The following is an 18,916-nucleotide window of genomic DNA, read 5'->3' on the forward strand; positions in this document are numbered from 1 at the left end:
TGGACTGTATAGTCCTTGGGGTCTCAAAGAATCAGACAAAACTGAGTGACTTTCACTTCACTTGTGGTGATGAGATGTGATGGTATGCACGAAGGGGAAATGTAGATGTCAGTCAGCGATCATCAAGTTTATATTCCTCTCTGTAATGACTGTCAGTTATAGAAATGTAGTTTTTCAGTGGCGGTGTTCCCTTGGAAACAAAACAAAAATACCTCCTTGTTAGCCACAAGGCCAAGAGTTTCCATCACATGCAAATGACCTTCCCTTTCTACACTCTGGGTGGAACAGGTACCAGCAAGGTGTTGGACAGCACCCTATGATTCATTGCCTGCATACCCTGAGGCATGCAATCTATTTTAAAATAAATCTTTCTTAACACTTTCTTCTAAAAGGTCAAATGAATTTTAAGTAGCATTTATTTTAACTCTTACCCCAGGATCCATTCTTACCTTTTTTTCCCATGCTTGGAGATATACAATAGGTGTTCTTGAAAAGAATGAGAAATTATAAGGACACCAGATTAGACAGTGCATGGCATATGAAGTAGAAATGGAGACCATCCAAAATGAATTGTTCTTTGGTTTGTCTGGATATATAATATAAATTCCCTAACTCAATGTTGGATTCTGGTGTTCAGGTAGTAAAAATGCTTGGCAGTAAAGGGGGGAGAAATATATAGGAATACGTAAACTTAAATCATAGAATGTACAGATAAAAAATCTGTGTGTGTACTGAATGCTTTGGAGATTGCCATTAAAAACATTAAGATCCATTTTCTCCCTTCTTCCCCCCATTATACAGGCTGGCATGGCCCTGACCTATGACCCCACAGCTGCCATACAGAATGGGTAAGTAGATCACTTTTTCTATGTTTTAATTGCTAAGGTATCTCTGAACTCTGAAATCAGTACTGGAGAAAAATGTTCAAATCTTTCTTCTTGTTCTAAACAAAAATGTTAATCAAACCTTTCTCATCAGTGTATTTCTTTTCTTCCTGTGAGTGACTCTGATTTCAGTGGCATCACCCATGCTTACAAAGCTTCTGTCCATATTCGTCTTTCTCCCCCTCTCTCACCTGAGAAAGAGCGATGTGAAGGGAGAAGTGTCTGTTTCTCTAGGGTCAGAGTGTCGCTTCTGCCAGGTAATAATCGTAGCCTGTGCCCAGGCTCATTTCAACATTAATAAAGCTTCTATGCTTGCCTCTGGCTCTCAGAGGAAGGGTAACACACAGAATCAAGTTAGTAACACGGTGATTGTATTTCCATACTCCGTTTTAATAAGCATCTGGAAGTTTGCAGACTCTTACTTAGAACAATTAATATAGCCTAAACTTTTCCTCTGAAAAAAATCAGACTTAAGCTACATAATCCAGCATCTTTAAAATTCTGTCATTCTGAATAGTCTTTGGCTGAAACTTTCTTCTTACTTTCCAATTTCTTTCCTTTACGTTGGCCATCCTGCAATGAACCAACAAATTGAAGAATAATTATTATTCTTATTTTCAGTCTTTTATCTTAGATTTCTCCATGGCTTTCAGTTTTCTGTCTTTCAGCCTCTAAAGAATTAGTCAGAATGAAGATCTCATTTAAGATCAACCTAGAGGACAGAAGGAATGTAACTCCATTTTCTGTTTGGTCAGCTTAGAGGGTCATTTATTCAGTCACTCAGTAAACATCCAATAAGTCTTCCAAGCGCAGTACTATGCTCTATAGGCTTTAAAAAAACAATGCATCTGTGTAAAACAGGGGCTTAAGAAACTCATGGTCTACCGTCCATGAAAGAGTCAACAAAGATGATAGTCTAGGGTAGAGATCTATTCCTTTGTCCCATGTTGATTAAAACTTCTCTAGGTGCAAAAAGTAATGATAGCTCTCCATTTATCCAGTAAGCCTTCTCTTATTTCCAACAAGGCACTCTAAACATGCTGGTCAGAAAGTAAAGACAAGAAATAAAGATACAGAGAATGAAGCCCTCTAGAGTCATACTGTATAGCCGAGAAGATAACATAGTTAATTCGAAGGACACAGAATATGGCATTATATGCTCAGAGAGAGTGACAGAAGACAGGCGTGTAATGTAAGGGCATGACATTTATTGAACACATACTATGTACCAAGTAATCGATATTTGTAATTTAATAGTGCATGTTCTTGGAGTCTAATATATGTAAAAATACTTGTAATTACAATTAGAAATGTATATGCACACTGGAAAATAGAAATAATTGAATGAATACACATGTTCATTAACTAAATCCAGCAAGTGTCTGTGTTTGCATACATGGATATGTGTGTATCGGAGGAGGTGATGGCACCCCACTCCAGTACTCCTGCCTGGAGAATCCCATGGACGGAGGAGCCTGGTGGGCTGCAGTCCATGGGGTCGATGAGGGTCAGACACGACTGAACTACTTCACTTTCACTTTTCACTTTCATGCATTGGAGAGGGAAATGGCAACCCACTCCAGTGTTCTTGCCTGGAGAATCCCAGGGACGGGGAAGCCTGGTGGGCTGCCGTCTATGGGGTCGCAAAGTCGGATATGACTGAAGCGACTTAGCAGCAGCAGCAGCAGCAGCAGCAGCAGCAGCAGCAGCATATGTGTGTATAAATATGTGAATCCATCTACCTGTCTGTACTATATATGCATACATCTGCTTATTATAAAGATCTTCCTGCCCAAGGTTCGAAGTCAATTATTAGAGACGCCCCCGTGTCCTAGGCCTGGGCTGGAATGAGTTTATGTTTTGCTATAGTCAGTCATCTTTCCAATGCGCAATTTAAAATCTGAATCTTTCCCCAAAGACCTAAGTGTCCAGACTTTCATTGTGACTCACGACAAACCTGAAGAGAAAAAACCGGGGTTTCAACCTGTAATCTGAGCAGCCGCGGTCTGAACTCTGGTGGTGCCGTTAGACGCCGTGGGGACTGCCTGGTCCCTGGGGACTGTGTCTTCCTCCCAGGTCACCATTTACACTGTACAGAGGTCAACTGCAGGTATATCCGTCCACCTTCCAGCATCCTCTCTGTGATGTCTGTCTCTGTGTACTTTATACTAACAGTAGAACATTGTATCCTTTGAACTATTTCAACAGTTGCAAAAGTGGTTCATCCTCTCCCACTGCCCGCTTAGACTTTAAGGACAATGAACATCTCCCTCAGGAAGCAAATTGCAGTTAAGATGCTCAGGATACCATCTTCTTGATTTTATGTACTCTCATCTGATAAAGAACTTTGTATCATCCAGCAGTCCCTGTCTTCAACGTTGCCTTGTCCACTGAATATTCCTTTTAGCCTGTAAAAGTCAAGTCTCTCCCACCTATAAAGAGGGCAGAAGCAAAACTGTCCTTTTCTAAACTTCCCTGGTGGTGCAGTGGATAAGACTCCATGCTTCCAATGCAGTGGGTAGAGGTTCAATCCCTGGTCAGGGAACAAAGATCCCGCATGCTGTGTGGTGCAGTCAAAAAACAAAACAATCTTTTTCTGCCTATAACTTGTAGTGACCACACTATTTTTGCTTTTTCTTTACTGGTAAACAGTTTTAGTATTCTTTACACATTGTCTTCCTGTGTTGTCTCTAATGGGGCTTCCCCAGTGGCTCAACAGTAAAGAATCTACCTGCAGTACAGGAGCCGCGGGAGACATGGGTTTGATCCCTGGGTCAGAAGGATCCCCTGGAGGAGGGCATGGCAACCCACTCCAGTCTTCTTGCCTGGAGACTCGCAAGAACAGGTATGGGCAGAGGGTTGCAAAGAGTCAGACATGACTGACCGACTTAGCACACACACACACATCTCCTTTGCGGATCCTCCTTGCCCTCACCTTGCACTGCTCCTCTGGTGTCTGTGAATTCCCCTTCTGCCCACTTTTACTGATCTTTCTCAGGGTTTAGCCCTTTCTCACGCTGTTTCTCATCCACTCCTCCTGCTTTTAGGAACTGAAGACTCCCAAGTTCATACTTCAAGTTTATAACTAGCCACAGGGAACCATCATCTGTGTCTCTCACTGCACTGGCCGCTGCTCCTGGATGTCCTGACCCCAACTGAGGGCTTTGTCTTCATCAGTCCTTCATAATACAAACCAAATAAATGAAAAACATCAAAATACTTCTTACAGTTTTTAAAAAGTTCACTCTAAAGCCATTTAAGTCATAATTCCAGTTCTCTGGGCCTTCTCTCCTACAACACTCCTAGTGATAAAATTGGTCAAGACTTCTTCTATCTCTCTTTGAACTACATCTTCAAACCAGCTGTCTCCCTGCCACTGGTCGAGTTCATTCAATTACCATTCCCTACCTGTACTAAGCTTTTATCTGCCTCTGATATAACTGAGTACCAAACCACTTTCACATTGCTTTCTGAATATTTTTTAAAGCAAAAAGTAATAAGTAATCATCTACCTGCCTGGCTTAAAGTATTACATGGACTTTATTAAATACAGAACAGAACTCAAACTTTCCAGAGTGGCACCAGAAAAATTTCATGATTTGGTTCCTGCAACTGAATTGGACCTTTCTTGATTCTCAGAGCATCTCATATTATGTTAACCCGTGAGTCTTATTGCTCATGGAGTTCTCTCTGCCTGCAGAGAATGGTGATATTTCTTCCTTCCCTTCTTTCTTTTATTTCTCTCCTTTAGAGAACACCATTAAATCATACCAGGCAGAGCTAATTACACAATTAGTCACAAGAGAAACAGTGTGAGCAGTGGTTAGAAGTGCAGACTCCAGAGCCAGCCTGCCCTCGCGTGCATTCAAATTCTGTTGTTTTCCACATGTAGGCAAGTCATCTGTGCTTCAGTTTCCCCTTCTATGAAGTGGAGATGACAGTGAGAATAAGTTTTCATAAGACGTTGTAAGGATTAAAGGACCCCTGTGGCACAGTGTGGCCCCTGTCAAAGCTGACACGATTGTTACACTGCATTTCATGCGACTGTCATGCAGCAAGGGCTTCCCAGGTGGCACTGGTGGTCAAGAACCCGCCTGCCAACGCAGGAGACATAGCGAGACGCGGGTTGGATCCTGGGTTGCAACCATCTCCTGGAGGAAGGCATGGCAATCTGCTCCGATATTCTTGCCAGCAGAATCCCCTGGACAGGAGCGTAGCAGGCTACAGTCCACAGGGTCGCAAAGAGTTGGACATGATTGAAACGACTTAGCACACACGTGTATATGACACAGTAACAGCCTTTTTATCACATAGCTCTTGACATCATATTTATTTCTCTGATGGACTATCAAATCTGAAGGCAGGTTCCGTGTCTTATTTTTCTCTACAGCCTGTTTAACTTGGTAGTATGAATGCCCAATCAGAAATAGAAAATGTTACTGATGGCATCTGCTTGACTGCAGCAAAGTGGCATTAGTAACCCAGCCCCCTTCCTGGTATCAAGCCACTCTGTTCTCATGTAACACCCTAATCTGATTATCTTTAAATGTAACCTCCAGTTTCATCCAAAGAAGCCAAACTGCACAAGAGTTGTTCATGTCCTGGGTTAAGAGTGGAATTTTGGAAGCATTAGATTATGCACTGTTTTGCTATCAAGAAGGTAGAAATTTCATATCATGAAATGGAAGGAACAGCAAAATTGTAGTTAATTAACCTTATTCACTTGGTATTTCTTTATATACACGAGTTTTTTAAAATATTTTGGTCTTTTGGGTTTTAATTGCCTTATATGGAAACATATAAATAATCATTTCTATGGATGTTAAGATGTCAAAATAACCACATATGTTTCCTCAATATCCTGTTTCTTGACTTACTGTCAGCATGTACCTCTTAAAGATGTGGAAACTGATTTAGAAAATTCAGCATATGAAGGGATCGAATGTGAATGTCCAGAGTAAAGTATTTATTCCATCTTTATACCCATGTATTCAGTCCAGTGCCTGCGTGCATGCTAAGTCACTTCAGTTGTGTCCAACTCTTTGTGACCCCATGGACTGTTTGTAGCCCACCAGGCTCCTCTCTCTGTGGGATTCTGTAGGCAAGAGTGCTGGCGTGGGTTGCCATGCCCTCCTCCAGAGGATCTTCCTCACCCAGGGATCGAACCTGCATCTCTTATGTCTCCTGCTTTGGCAGGCAGTTTCTTCACCACTGGTGCCACCCTGGAAGCCCGTTCGATCCAGTAGGCAAACCTAACTTAGAGGGAGAGTAGGAAGCTAACAGAGGCATAAATATTTATTGCTGCAGAGAAGAAACTGATCCCATCTGATGTAGGAAAAACATATCTAAAGATACAGTTGCAACCAACGCCAATCCAGTTAATATTGTTAAAAATGGCTTAATGGTGACTCAGTTCAACAAACTACTTTTCTTTCATATCTGTTGTACTGTTTAAAATCATGTTGGTGATGCAGATTTGAAAAAAAAGTTTGCATCCTATCAGGAACAATGGACATGCACACAAATTCTAGATATAATGCCAAGAGTATTGTGAAAGAAGCAAAGAGTGCTTTGAGTTTTATGATGTCTTACCTTTCAGATGTACGAAGTATTTCTGAAGGAAGACACGAGACATGGTGACAATCGTCTCTGGGGAGGACCAACAGAGAGCTGAGAAGGAGGGGTGATAGGGAGACTGACTTTTCACTGTTTACATTTTTCTATTCTTTTCACAAAAAAAGTCAAAATAAATGGTCACAGGACCACAGAGTAAAAGCAGTTACATTCTAGCAAGAGATGTGGAAGGCCTCTTGATGGAGCAGGGACATGACCTTGTCCTCTTGGTGGCATGTCACATTTAAGAACATGGTTTATCTTTTTGAGTGCTAGTTTTTTCCAGATATATGTCCAGCAGTGGGATTGCTGGATGATATGGAAATTCTATGTGGTTGCCAAGGGGGAGGGAAAGGGGTGGGAAGGGAGAGACGGGGGGTTTGGGGTTGGCAGATATTATATGCAGAAGGGGAAAACAACAAGTTCTGCTATAGCACAGGAGACTATATCCTGTGATCAGCCATAATGGAAAAGAGTAGTGAAAGCAATGTGTGTGTGTCTGTGCGTGTATGTGTGTGTGTGTGTGTGTGTGTGTGTGTGTGTGTGTAACTGAGTCACTATGCTATACATTAGAAATTAATGCAACATTGTAAATCACATATACTTCAATTTTTCTTTTTATTCAAAGGACGTATTTTGTAATCCTGGAGCATCCTAGAACTGCGCTCAGTCATGGGGGCTTCTGAGTATCAAATTCAGACGTGTCTGGGGTGTCTGGTAGCTCAGTTGTATAAACTGTTAAATGTTCTGAATTCCATAACTTCAATGTTTATACAGCAACATAAAACTGAAATAAGTACTCCCAAATTTAGCTTGATTTTTCTCTAATGAAGAACAAACATTTGTAAATGTAAATGTGGACCATGGTGTCTCTGAGCAGTTTGAGTGTAGGTGGCAGAAAATGTCAGTCATGTCATCTGCTTGAATCTACCCAAATGATCACTTTAAACAAATCAGTTCAATGTCACTTGTATCTAAGGCTTTGAAGGTTACAGTGAAGAGGTTTCTGGATTGCAATGGAAAAGGAAACCACTCAGTACTTTTTTACTGTAGGTCAACTTAGGAGAATAAAAATGCTCATTCTTCTTTCAGAGCTATCTGGCATAACTCTATAATGTGTTATTACTACTGGCCTATTGCTTTTTTAACAGTCCAATATGAAATCCCATCACTTTCAAATATGAGCATAAGAGGTGGGAAATAATTCCTTCCCCAGTCAAAATCTCATCTTTTCCTGTGCCCTTTTCACTAAGGTCTGCTGTGTAAATGCCTTTTGGATTGTTTGATTTGAATAAAATGTATTCTTGGGAGAGATGTGGGGGGAAAATGTTTTCTACGGCCTTGGTTTGCCAGCTGTTTTATATGGCATTTGATATTAAGTGATACAGAAACCAGATCTTATTACGCTAGGAAAGGAATGTAATGTGAAAGATACATGGTATTACAATAAAGATGACCAGTACCTTATTAATCTTCTGCTCTAGGGTTGCCCTGAGGATTCATGGTTCTGAATCCAACAAAATTGCGCATGGACATGAAGACAAGGCAGCACTATTTATTTCAGTGTGCATATAGGATTGTGTGTGATTTTTTGGAGTTAAAAAAAAAATCCTACCCTGGGGTTATTGATACATTCATGTTATTTTTATTGTCAGTGAAATAAGATTTCACTACTGACTGCCAAATTCCCTGAAGATGGCTCTTCTGCAGGTAAAATAATGTCCTCTTAGTGACCTAGACTTCCATTCTCTGGGCTTCTGGAGCCCACTTGCTTTAAAAGCCAGAAAACCAAATAACTCTTTGTGTTCCCTAAAATTATGACTTTTTTCAGAGGCCAGCTCAGAGTTCTACGGATAGATTTTGCTTAAGTAAACCTCTCAGTACCTTTGACATTTGGAACTTTTTCACGTGAAACCTCTCCAGAGTAACTAGTCAACATTCCCAAGGAAAGCTTCTCAACCTTGACATGAGTGTCATTTTGGATCATATCATTTTTTTGGTGGGAACTGTCCTGTGTTTAGCAGCATCCCAGACCTCTATCAACTTGATGCTAGGAGCAGCCCCCTGACCCAGTTGTGATAACCAAAAACATCTCTAGGTCCTGGGAAGAAAGCTCCTGTCTCTGTTTAAGATGGTGTAGAAAAGAAACACTTGCCACACCTGTGAATTTACTGTGTGCATTTTGTCAAATAAATATCTTAGCAAACTCTTTCCAGAAAAAATGGTAGTTAAAAAGTCGTTCCTAGTTTTCTGTAATAGCATTTCAAGGCATGATGCACCTATGCATGTGTGCTCAGCCATGTCTGACACTTTGTGACCCCATGGACTGTAGCCCTCCAGACTCCTCTCTCCATGGGATTTTTCCAGGGAAGAATATTGTAGTGGGTTGCCATTTTTTTCCTCCAGGGGATATTCCCAATCTAGGGATCGAAACTACATCTCCTGTATCTCCTGCGTTAGCAGGCAGATTCTTTATGACTGAGCCACCTGGGAAGCCCATGATGCATATATTAATATAACCAGATATAAAAATATAGTCACATGTTTCAAATGACCTTAGCTTTCTTATTATAGCCACAAAATTAAAGTGCTGTCAATTTCACCTTTCCTGTTCCCCCAAAATAGGATGCCTATGCCTAAAGTTTTTATCTGGATGTTCTTTTTCTTTCTTCTCCTTTTAAAATGTGGAGGCTGTGTGAACCACGAAGGATACATGGCAGGGATTGAGAACAAGTGATGAGACTGGGAAACTCATTCTGCAGCTCTCTTTTTGGAGGCCGGCTCAGTGCATTTTCTTTAGACATGGTGACTCGAAGCCTCAGATGCAATAACAGCCTCTCTTGTCGTGGTTTAAGCAAAGCTTTCCTGTAAAGTCATCTGGTTTATGTTTGGACTTGGGGAGAGCTTATTTCAGAATACCGGAATTAGGGGATCAAGATAGTGTACTGAGTCTGATCTTTCCAGTCCATTTTCTGTTCTAAATGACTCTCTGATTTGAGTGGCAGACAGTATTGGAACTTGCTGGGGAGTATGAAATATCATTCTTATTGGACGGATAAGATTAGAGCAAATAGAACAAAAACGCATGAAAATTTCCCCTAAGGGTTCTCTATGTTAGTATCCATTTACTTGGCTGTTTTTCTGCTCTCATTTTTTTTTCCCGTAAAGTTCCCTGTAAATGCTGTCTGTCCATCCAGTCCTTTTTGCTTTCATTTTTAATATGCCACTTGGTACCTTTTGCAAAATAAACCAGCCACTCTAAAATGTGAAGCATGATTTATGCTGTTGGTATGCAAGGCTGAGACTAGGTTTCTAAGAGAAGTTAAACCTACATGGAGAAAAGGGCTGTTAGTGGAGTGGTCATGAGTGCCTGTTAGGTCATTATGAGCCCCACATAAATCTTTCTGTTCACTGCTTCATAAGTAAGATCTAAGATAAAACCTGAAGGGGTTGTGTGTGTGTGTGTGTGTGTGTGTGTGTGTGTGTATGTGTGTTTTCTAGATGTAAACCATGATTTTTGTAGAAAAGGTCTGTTTTCTCTGATTATCAATTTCTCTATATGCCTAGAAAATGAGCATTAGTTTAAGCTTTCACTGAGATGTACAGAGGTACAGATAGATGATATGTGATGTAAGCCAGCTTTCTCAGTTCTCACTTCTCAGCTTCCTATCTGAACAGATGGCATCTTCTGTGTCTCCACACATTTGACATTAGCCATCCTTTACAATGATCACTGCTTATCTCCCTAAGCTGTTTTGCACTCATTTATTCATTCAGTCAGCCATCAGGTATTAAGCATAGATCAGAGAAAGCAATGGCACCCCACTCCAGTACTCTTGCCTGGAAAATCCCATGGACAGAAGAGCATGGTAGGCTGCAGTCCATGGGGTCGCTAAGGGTTGGACACGACTGAGCGACTTCACTTTCACTTTTCACTTTCAAGCATTGGAGAAGGAAATGGCAACCCACTCCAGTGTTCTTGCCTGGAGAATCCCAGGGACGGGGGAGCCTGGTGGGCTGCCATCTATGGGGTCACACAGAGTCGGACACGGCTGAAGCGACTTAGCAGTAGCACAGTATCTTTGAAGTACACTAAAGCAAAGCACAATAAAATGAGGTCTGCCTGTATTTATTATGCCCCAGGCTCTGTCCTAGGCAACAAAGTCCGTCCAGGTGTCCTCAACTCTCTTGAAGCCAACATTCTAGAGGGAGAAATAACCAATAAATGCATTGCATTAGTCAGCACAACTGCTGTTAAAAAAAAAAAAAAAGCCATTGATCGTGTGGGTTTAAACAACTGAAATAAATTTCCTCGCAGTTATGGAGGCTAGAAGTCCATGATCAAGATCTGGCTGATTAAGTCTCGGGTGAGGACTGTTTTCCTGGCTTTTCCAAGGCTGTTTTCTCACTGTGTCCTCACATGGCCTTTCCCCCGTGTGCGTGTATGGAGAGAGAGGGAAGTCTGCGGAGCATCTCTTCTTTTAAGGACACTAACCCTGGGAGATTAGGGCCCCACCCTCATGAGCTCATTTAATGTTGCTTTCTTCCTTAGAGGTCCCATCTCCACATACAGCCACTCTGGGAGTTAGGACTTCAACATATGAATTTTAAAGGGACACACACATTCAGCCAATAGTATATAAAGACATTTTTTAAAGGCTACTTCAAATAGTAATAATGCCAATGGGGGAAAACAAAACTAAAGTCAAGGAAAGGAATAGAGAACAACTGGGGCAGAGATGGTGGTTGCTGCTTTAGCTATGGACCTCTCAGAAGAAGGGAAAGTTGAGTGAAACCAATAATGAAAAAGAGGTTGTTATAGGGAGATTTGGGGAAATAAGCATTCCAGGTAGAGAGAATTATAAGGTCAGTGGCCCAAGATGAGAATGACAGGCTCATGTGACAGAAGGTCATTGTAATTTTTTGGATCCTAGTTGGCTCAAGGAAGAGAGATGGACAGTAGCCTTACTGTGCTAGCAATAGTCGATACCAGGAATTCAGATTTTGTTCTCATTGCAGTGGAAAGCCATTGGCTGGATTTAGGCTGGTTAATGTACAAAGGAGATTCAAGTTAAGTGGTTAAAGAGAGAAACTCAAATGAATGCCTTACCCATCTTTGGTACACATAGTAAATCCTTCAATACAGTTTTTTTTTTTTTTTTATAAGTGGAAGAATAGATGTTTTCTTGCATAGCTATTGTCTTTTTAAAAGTCAGATTTGTTAAAAGTAATTCATATATACACTCTTGATAGGGTACAATTTTATGAGGTCTGAAGAGCGCACAATGGAGCAATGAAGAAACAGTTACAGCATTTCCCAGAATTCCTTCGTGTGTCTCTGTGGTCAGACTCCTCCCTTAACCCCAGCCTTCAGCATCCGTTATTTGGTTTTGGTCTGTATAGTTTCTCATTTTCCATACCGTTATACAAATAGATATAAAATATAAAGTCTTTTGAGTCTGAGAGCTCTCATTTAGCATAATTCATTTAAGATTCACCATGTTAAATATACCAGGGTTTCTTTTGTTTTAATTGTTGAGTAGCCTCCCCATGTATGGATGGACTATATGTTGTTTATCTGTTCAGTTGAAGGATATTTGGCTTGTTTTCAGTTTTTGGCAAGTATCAAAGCTGCTGTAAATAATTGCATCAAGGTTTTTGGGTGAACTCAAGTTTTCATTTATCTTTAGTTGCTATGTATCAGTGGGATTTTTCAGTTATATGCTATGTGTATTTTAGCTTTATATGAAACTGCCAAGCTGTTTTCTAAAGGGGCAGGACCATGCTGTATTTCCACCAAGAATGAAAGAGAATTCCACCTTCTCTAAATCTGTGACAGCTCTGATTGGCTTTTTTAAAATTTCATCATTCTAATAGGTACATTACATAGTCAGTATTCATTTTTCCTAAACTACACAAAAGCAGATTTAGAGATGAGGTAGATGCAGGTATGGATAGTAAGGAGAATGCAATGGGTAAAGGAGTAATTTTTTCAACTACATTTTTTTAACCAAAAAACCCTAACCTTATAATCCTTGTTGAAACCTAGATCAATTTAAGACTCTAGTTCTATAATCCTTGCTTGGAGACTTTTATAGAATCTAGCTTAAAGAACTTACTCTTTGAACCCTGGAAACATTGAAATCTAGCCCCCCCTACACTCAGTGGGGTTCTTGTGGAATGCTTCTTTAGAAAGGTGACTCATGAGATTCTCTATTCAAAACATCAGAGAACTCTGAGGATGATGAAGATTTTGTCTCCAAAATTCCAAACTCAGTCATGAACTATTTTTAAAAAGAAAAGAAACTAAACTAAAAGTAGTAATTCAATTGACTTTGCGATGCCAAGGGAACATTTCATGCAAAGATGGGCTCGATAAAGGACAGAAATGGTATGGGCCTAAGAGAAGCAGAAGATATTAAGGAGAGGTGGCAAGAATACACAGAAGAACTGTACAAAATAGATCTTCACAACCCAGATAATCATGATGGTGTGATCACTCACCTAGAGCCAGACATCCTGGAATGTGAAGTCAAGCGGGCCTTAGGAAGCATCACTATGAACAAAGCTACCGGAGATGATGGAATCCCAGTTGAACTATTTCAAATCCTAAAAGATGATGCGGTGAAAGTGCTGCACTCCTTATGCCAGCAAATTTGGAAAATTCAGCAGTGGCCACAGGACTGGAAAAGGTCAGTTTTCATTCCAATCCCGAAGAAAGGCAATGCCGAAGAATGCTCAAACTACTGCACAATTGCACTCATCTCACATGCTAGTAATGTAATGCTCCAAATTCTCTAAGCCAGGTTTCAGCAATACGTGAACCATGAACTTCCAGATGTTCAAGGTGGTTTTAGAAAAGGCAGAGGAACCAGAGATCAAATTGCTAACATCCTCTGGATCATCTAAAGAGCAAGAGCTTTCTAGAAAACCATCTATTTCTGCTTTATTGACTATGCCAAAGCCTTTGACTGTGTGGATCACAACAAACTGTGGAAAATTCTGAAAGAGATGGGAATACCAGACCACCTGACCTGCCTCCCAAGAAATCTGTATGCAGGTCAGGAAGCAACAGTTATAACTGGTCATGGAACAACAGATTGGCTCCAAATAGGAAAAGGAGTATGTCAAGACTGCGTATTCTCACCCTACTGATTTAACTTCTATGCAGAGTACATCATGAGAAACGCTGGACTGGAGGAAGCACAAGCTGGAATCAAGACTGCTGGGAGAAATATCAATAACCTCAGATATGCAGATGACACCACCCTTATGCCAGAAAGTGAAGAGCAACTAAAAAACCTCTTGATGAAAGTGAAAGAGGAAAGTGAAAAAATTGGCTTAAAGCTCAATATTCAGAAAACTAAGATCATGGCATCTGGTCCCATCACTTCATAGCAAATAGATGGGGAAACAGTGGAAACAGTGGCTGACTTATTTTTCTGGGCTCCAAAATCACTGCAGATGGTGACTGCAGCTGTGAAATTAAAAGACGTTTACTCCTTGGCAGGAAAGTTATGACCAACTTAGACAGCATATTAAAAAGCAGAGACATTACTTTTTTCCAGTAGTCATGTATGGATGTGAGAGTTGGACTGTAAAGAAAGCTGAGCACCGAAGAGTTGATGCTTTTGAACTGTGGTGTTGGAGAAGAATCTTGAGAGTCCCTGGGACTGCAAGGAGATCCAACCAGTCCATTCTAAAGGAGATCAGTCCTGTATGTTCATTGGAAGGATTGATGTTGAAGCTGAAATTCCAATACTTTGGCCACCTGATGCAAACAGCTGACTCATTTGAAAATGACCCTGATGCTGGTAAAGATTGAGGGAAGGAGGAGAAGGGGATGACAGAGGATGAGGTGGTTGGATGGCATTACCGACTCATTGGACATGAGTTTGGGTAAACTCCAGGAGTTGGTGATGGACAGGGAGGCCTGGCGTGCTGCAGTCCACGGGATCGCAAAGAGTCGGATGCGACTGAGCGACTGAACTGAACTGAACTGAAGAGTATGGCAAAATGAAAACAATGATTCCATGATCCCTAATAGGCATTTTCCCAATCTATCCTCATAACAGGGAAATAGTCCATCACAGGCATCCTGGTTTTGTGTGCATGTTCAGTGGTTAGTCACTCTAGACTTTCCCTTACCAGTGAGATATGAAGAAGGAAACATGATTTAAAATTCTGAGGAATCTGAGCATTAGATAACTAATGGGCTCCAGGGTATAGTCTGAGTGGAGATGGAGTGTCAGTGTTTTCAATACCCTTTGAAAGTAGTGAAAATGTTAGTCGCTCAGTGGTGTCCAACTTTTTGTGAACTCATGGACTGCAGCCCACCAGGCTCCTTTCTCCGTGAAACTCTCCAGGCAAGAATACTGGAGTGGGTAACCATTCCCATCTCCAGGGGATCTTTCTGACCCAAGGATTGAACTCAGGTCTCCTGCATTGCAGGCAGACTACAGTCTGAGCCACCAGGGAAGTCCTAGATCTCTGTTAAATCTATCCTTTAATAGATATCCAGAAGAATCATCCCTCCTCTGATTTGTGGAGCTCTGCTCTTGCCCAGGGGCTTCCCAGGTGGCACAATGGTAAAGAACCTGCCTGCCAATGCAGGAGACATGGGTTCGATCCCTGGATTGGGAAGATCCCCTGGAGGAGGAAATGGCAACCCACTCCAGTATTCTTGCCTGGAAAATTACATGAACAGAGGAGGCTGTCCATGGACTGGGCTACAGTCCATAGCATTGTAAAGAGGAGGACAGGACTGAGCAACTGAGCACGCACCCACACATCATCTTGCCCAGTGTTCTTCTGTACTTGTTCACCGGAGGACCAGAAAACTCAGTGCTTTTTAGAGTCTGCAGGAGAATATCACACAGGTCCAGAACCTCCATCAGTGCCTTGATTAAATTCAGAAAAGATTCCTATCTTCACCTTGACCCAAATTGTCCACAAATTGTCCTTTTCTTTTCATGGAGAAAGTACTTAGGTTAGTTTTTGCCTAAGGGCCTGGACTCATGCCTAGCATATGTTATCCAGAACTGTCTAGAAGCTGATCCTCTTTCTTGAATGAAGAAATAAATGCAATTATGTCTGTGTAACAACAGCCACTTTCGTAAAGCTTGGTGCTACCAATTCACCTTCCTTTCAAGGAGCTTTGTAATAGCGTTGCCTTAAAAACAAACAAACGAAAACAAGACCCACAGCTTTTCTCCCCTGTTGATTAAACATACTATGACACTCACCTGGCCTAAGAGATTTCGGCGTGGCCAATTTTATTAGCGGACTCAAAGTTGTCATTTCGTTTAGAACAGTTTATTTCTTAGTGGAATTAAAGACCATCAGTCTCTTGTCCGCTCCTGTTAACAATGAATGGGTGGTACGAGGGTGGAAGTCAATCTCCTTCAGACACGCGTGGTAGCATTTGGTCAGCAGCCAGGCGTGCGTTAGCGTCACAAATCTATGAATCTTCTTTTTTTTTTTTCTGTTCGCAGATTTTATTCTTCACCGTACAGTATTGCAACCAACCGCATGATTCCACAGACATCCATCACGCCATTCATTGCTGCTTCCCCTGTCTCCACATACCAGGTATGTCCGATTTACCTGCACATCCCGAGGGACCTTTCTTGCCAAGAATAGCCCATCTCAAGTCAAAAAGGACACAGCAGAATTTTTAAGTTGTCTTCCCTTTAGTCACATCTAAATTCATAATATTATCATAATATCATAGTCATAATATTCAAACTGTCCACTGAGCCTACCCTTTCAAGAGCTTGTTTGCATCTGTTTCGCTGAATTATAAAAATCCACTGAGCCTCCATTCTGCCTGCTGAGTTTTCATGATTTTGGTACTTTTCAGCCAACCTTAGTTCAGCTTTCTTACCACTGAGAGGTTACTTCGTGTGTTTCCTGTTATTTTGGTTGTCACCGTTCCCTAGTGTATCTTTTCTGAGAACACATTTCTGACAACTCCTTGCACTCCCTTTGGGATACTGGATCATTGTTATTTGTCACAGTTGTTCTGTGTATCCATGGAAAGCTACATGGATGGATGCTAAATCACTGGCTCCAAGAAAAAGGGAAAATTATCAAAGGGGTAAACGTAATTCCTACTTCCTCCTCTGACTTCATTCTCACTTCCAAAGAGGCCAGAAGAGGCCTCAGGGGTTCCACATGTTGAAACGCAAGAAAATCTGAGACTCATTGTGTCCTAAACCAGACGTTGTCGCCAGTTAACGTTAATTGTGCAGATGGAAAGAAATAGCCATCCTTCCCCTCAAACAGGGCTCCTTATCTTATTCCTTTGAGTTATCACAAATATTTCTCCCTCCTTCTCTTTACCTCATGTAGTTCTTTAGACAGTTCTTCTAATACTAATTAGAAACAAAACTGCCTATGAATGCTATCTAGCTAGTGGAGTGGCATTGTTTACAGCCTTGGAGATAGAGACTGAGAGTGTGTGCATGTGTGTTTCCTTATATCATGCTTATGGTGGGGGTGGGTGGGGGGGTCTGGGGTGGGGATTGTGATGTTGCTGATTGCTACGAATTCAGTGAAGTTTCACGTTCTTCATCCACTACCTATCTATGTCATGTCAGGAGATCCCCACTGTCAGAGCATCACGCTTGACACGATGCCCATTTTTCCTTCACAGATCCCCCTCCCTCCGAAGCAGATCATTTTCACTCTGTGTCTGCACTTAGGTTCTTGATACATGTCAGTGTGTGAGTGGAATAGAATTTTGTGTGAATTGCATTAGAGGGTCTCTGGATGGCTGATTTCTTAAATGCCTTTCCTTGGGACCCATGAGGCTAAGTGCAGATGCTGTTCAGTTTTTGTTCTTCCTACAGGCCTGCCTGGTTGTAATGTGTGCTTTTTGGTGTTTTTACCCATTTTTTTCAAATCTTGGCTTCTGTTTCAGCCAAGACCACCCACTGAGCTCCATCGTAGAGCACTTTGGTGTCATGAATGAAATCTCCACAGAGCTGTCATTTCACTTGGGAGGGCCATAAGTGGAATTTAACTCCAGCTCTCTTTTCTCAAAAAGGAATTCGAGCAATTTCCTATGTTGTTGAGTCTTGCTTTTCACCACTTTTTTTTTTTTTAATCTAAAGTTCATTGGCAGTCTCATTGATGTGAGTCTATTCAAACCAAAATCTTCAGGGCTATCTGTGTCACAATCAGCTCTTAGAAGCTGACTTTCTCATTTGGCTGATGGGGAACATTCAGAACATTTTCCTGGTTCATACACTCATTTTTAGTAACCATACCAGTTACTACAAGAGAGAAAAATCACAGACTTAGTTAACTTGGGTTTAACCCAAAGCATTCCCCCAAAGTTCTGGTTGATCTCTAATTCATTCCTCAACTTTCACCACTTGGATTTATTTCCAAGATGGGATCACTTGAGAATTTGAGGTTAGAACCAATGACAGAAAAAAAGGAAGTCTTAGCAATCATGCTAAGTAATGCTTCCTTCTTTATTCACCTGGGTCTTCCAGCATGTTGACCTCTGAACAGTTGATCCCTGAAGCCTCCTAAGACTTTCATCTCCAATACCAGCCTCCAAATGTGCCCATGGTGTAGCCTGGCCCATGTGGGCATTACCACCAGCTCCAGGGAAGGAGGAATTTGCTTTCATTTTACCATGTTTCAGGGACCAAATGAATCAGGTCCAAGAGTTTCCTTTCTATCCTTAGTTTATTGAGCACTGATTTGCTGTAAGTCAGATGGACTCCACTTTCTTATGACCTAGTGTGACTCCACTGAACGCAAGAACCGAGTTCTCTCTGTGATTGCTTTGTGCTAATGAATGCTGTTTGATGCATAGGTCCAGAGCACTTCATGGATGCCTCATCCGCCATACGTTATGCAACCAACAGTAAGTGTTCTCAGTCACCTGAGGCTCGATGTTTCTATTATCTGAGTGCAAGCTTTTGTAACATGTAGAAGCTCTGGGGTAAAGCTTTTGTTCTATTCCATGCCTTTTCCTGGCAGCCTTATTTTCCAGATACAAAGCTGTTCCTGAAATTCTACAAAAGCGTGTACAACAGACAGAGATAGTGACAGTGATGGAGAGAAAGAGAGTTGAGAGAGGAAGAGGGAGGGAGGGAGAGAATCAACTTGATTGGAGGAAATAGCAATCAACCTCTCACGCTGATGTCTGCCATTTGTCATGAAGAGGGAAGGTCTACAGGTAGTACTGAGTGCCCTGGACGGTTAAATCCATTATCGGAGGAAAGCTTTTCTGTTGTCCTTCTCTTTCTGTTATGCTTTCTTTTCTTTGGATGCTTTGCGAATCATGGCTCAGTGTTGACTCAAAGCATCATATTTGAAATAGGAAGGTATTCATCGACTAATAGGTGTGGCTAGATAATAGATAGTAAGGTTGGTAGATGACTTTTATGTTAACCAAA

General features: G+C 41.4%; 1 protein-coding gene across 9 annotated transcripts in view; it reads left to right on the forward strand.

The window, feature by feature from the left end:
- The window catches only part of RBMS3 (RNA binding motif single stranded interacting protein 3), an 803,408-nt gene that overhangs the window by 660,433 nt on the left and 124,059 nt on the right, over window positions 1–18,916 (forward strand). For 5 of the 9 annotated variants that reach the window (XM_019984808.2, XM_019984805.2, XM_019984806.2 and 2 more), the window contains exons 8-10: window positions 802–848; window positions 15,992–16,088; window positions 18,331–18,381. In XM_019984808.2, coding sequence (XP_019840367.2) covers window positions 802–848; window positions 15,992–16,088; window positions 18,331–18,381 — 195 coding nt within the window. The remainder of the gene's footprint in view (window positions 1–801; window positions 849–15,991; window positions 16,089–18,330; window positions 18,382–18,916) is intronic. The other 4 variants (XM_019984813.2, XM_019984812.2, XM_019984810.2 and 1 more) reach the window with 1 other exon arrangement.

The sequence above is a fragment of the Bos indicus genome, chromosome 22, assembly GCF_029378745.1.
Source record: "Bos indicus isolate NIAB-ARS_2022 breed Sahiwal x Tharparkar chromosome 22, NIAB-ARS_B.indTharparkar_mat_pri_1.0, whole genome shotgun sequence".
Lineage (NCBI taxonomy): Eukaryota > Metazoa > Chordata > Mammalia > Artiodactyla > Bovidae > Bos > Bos indicus.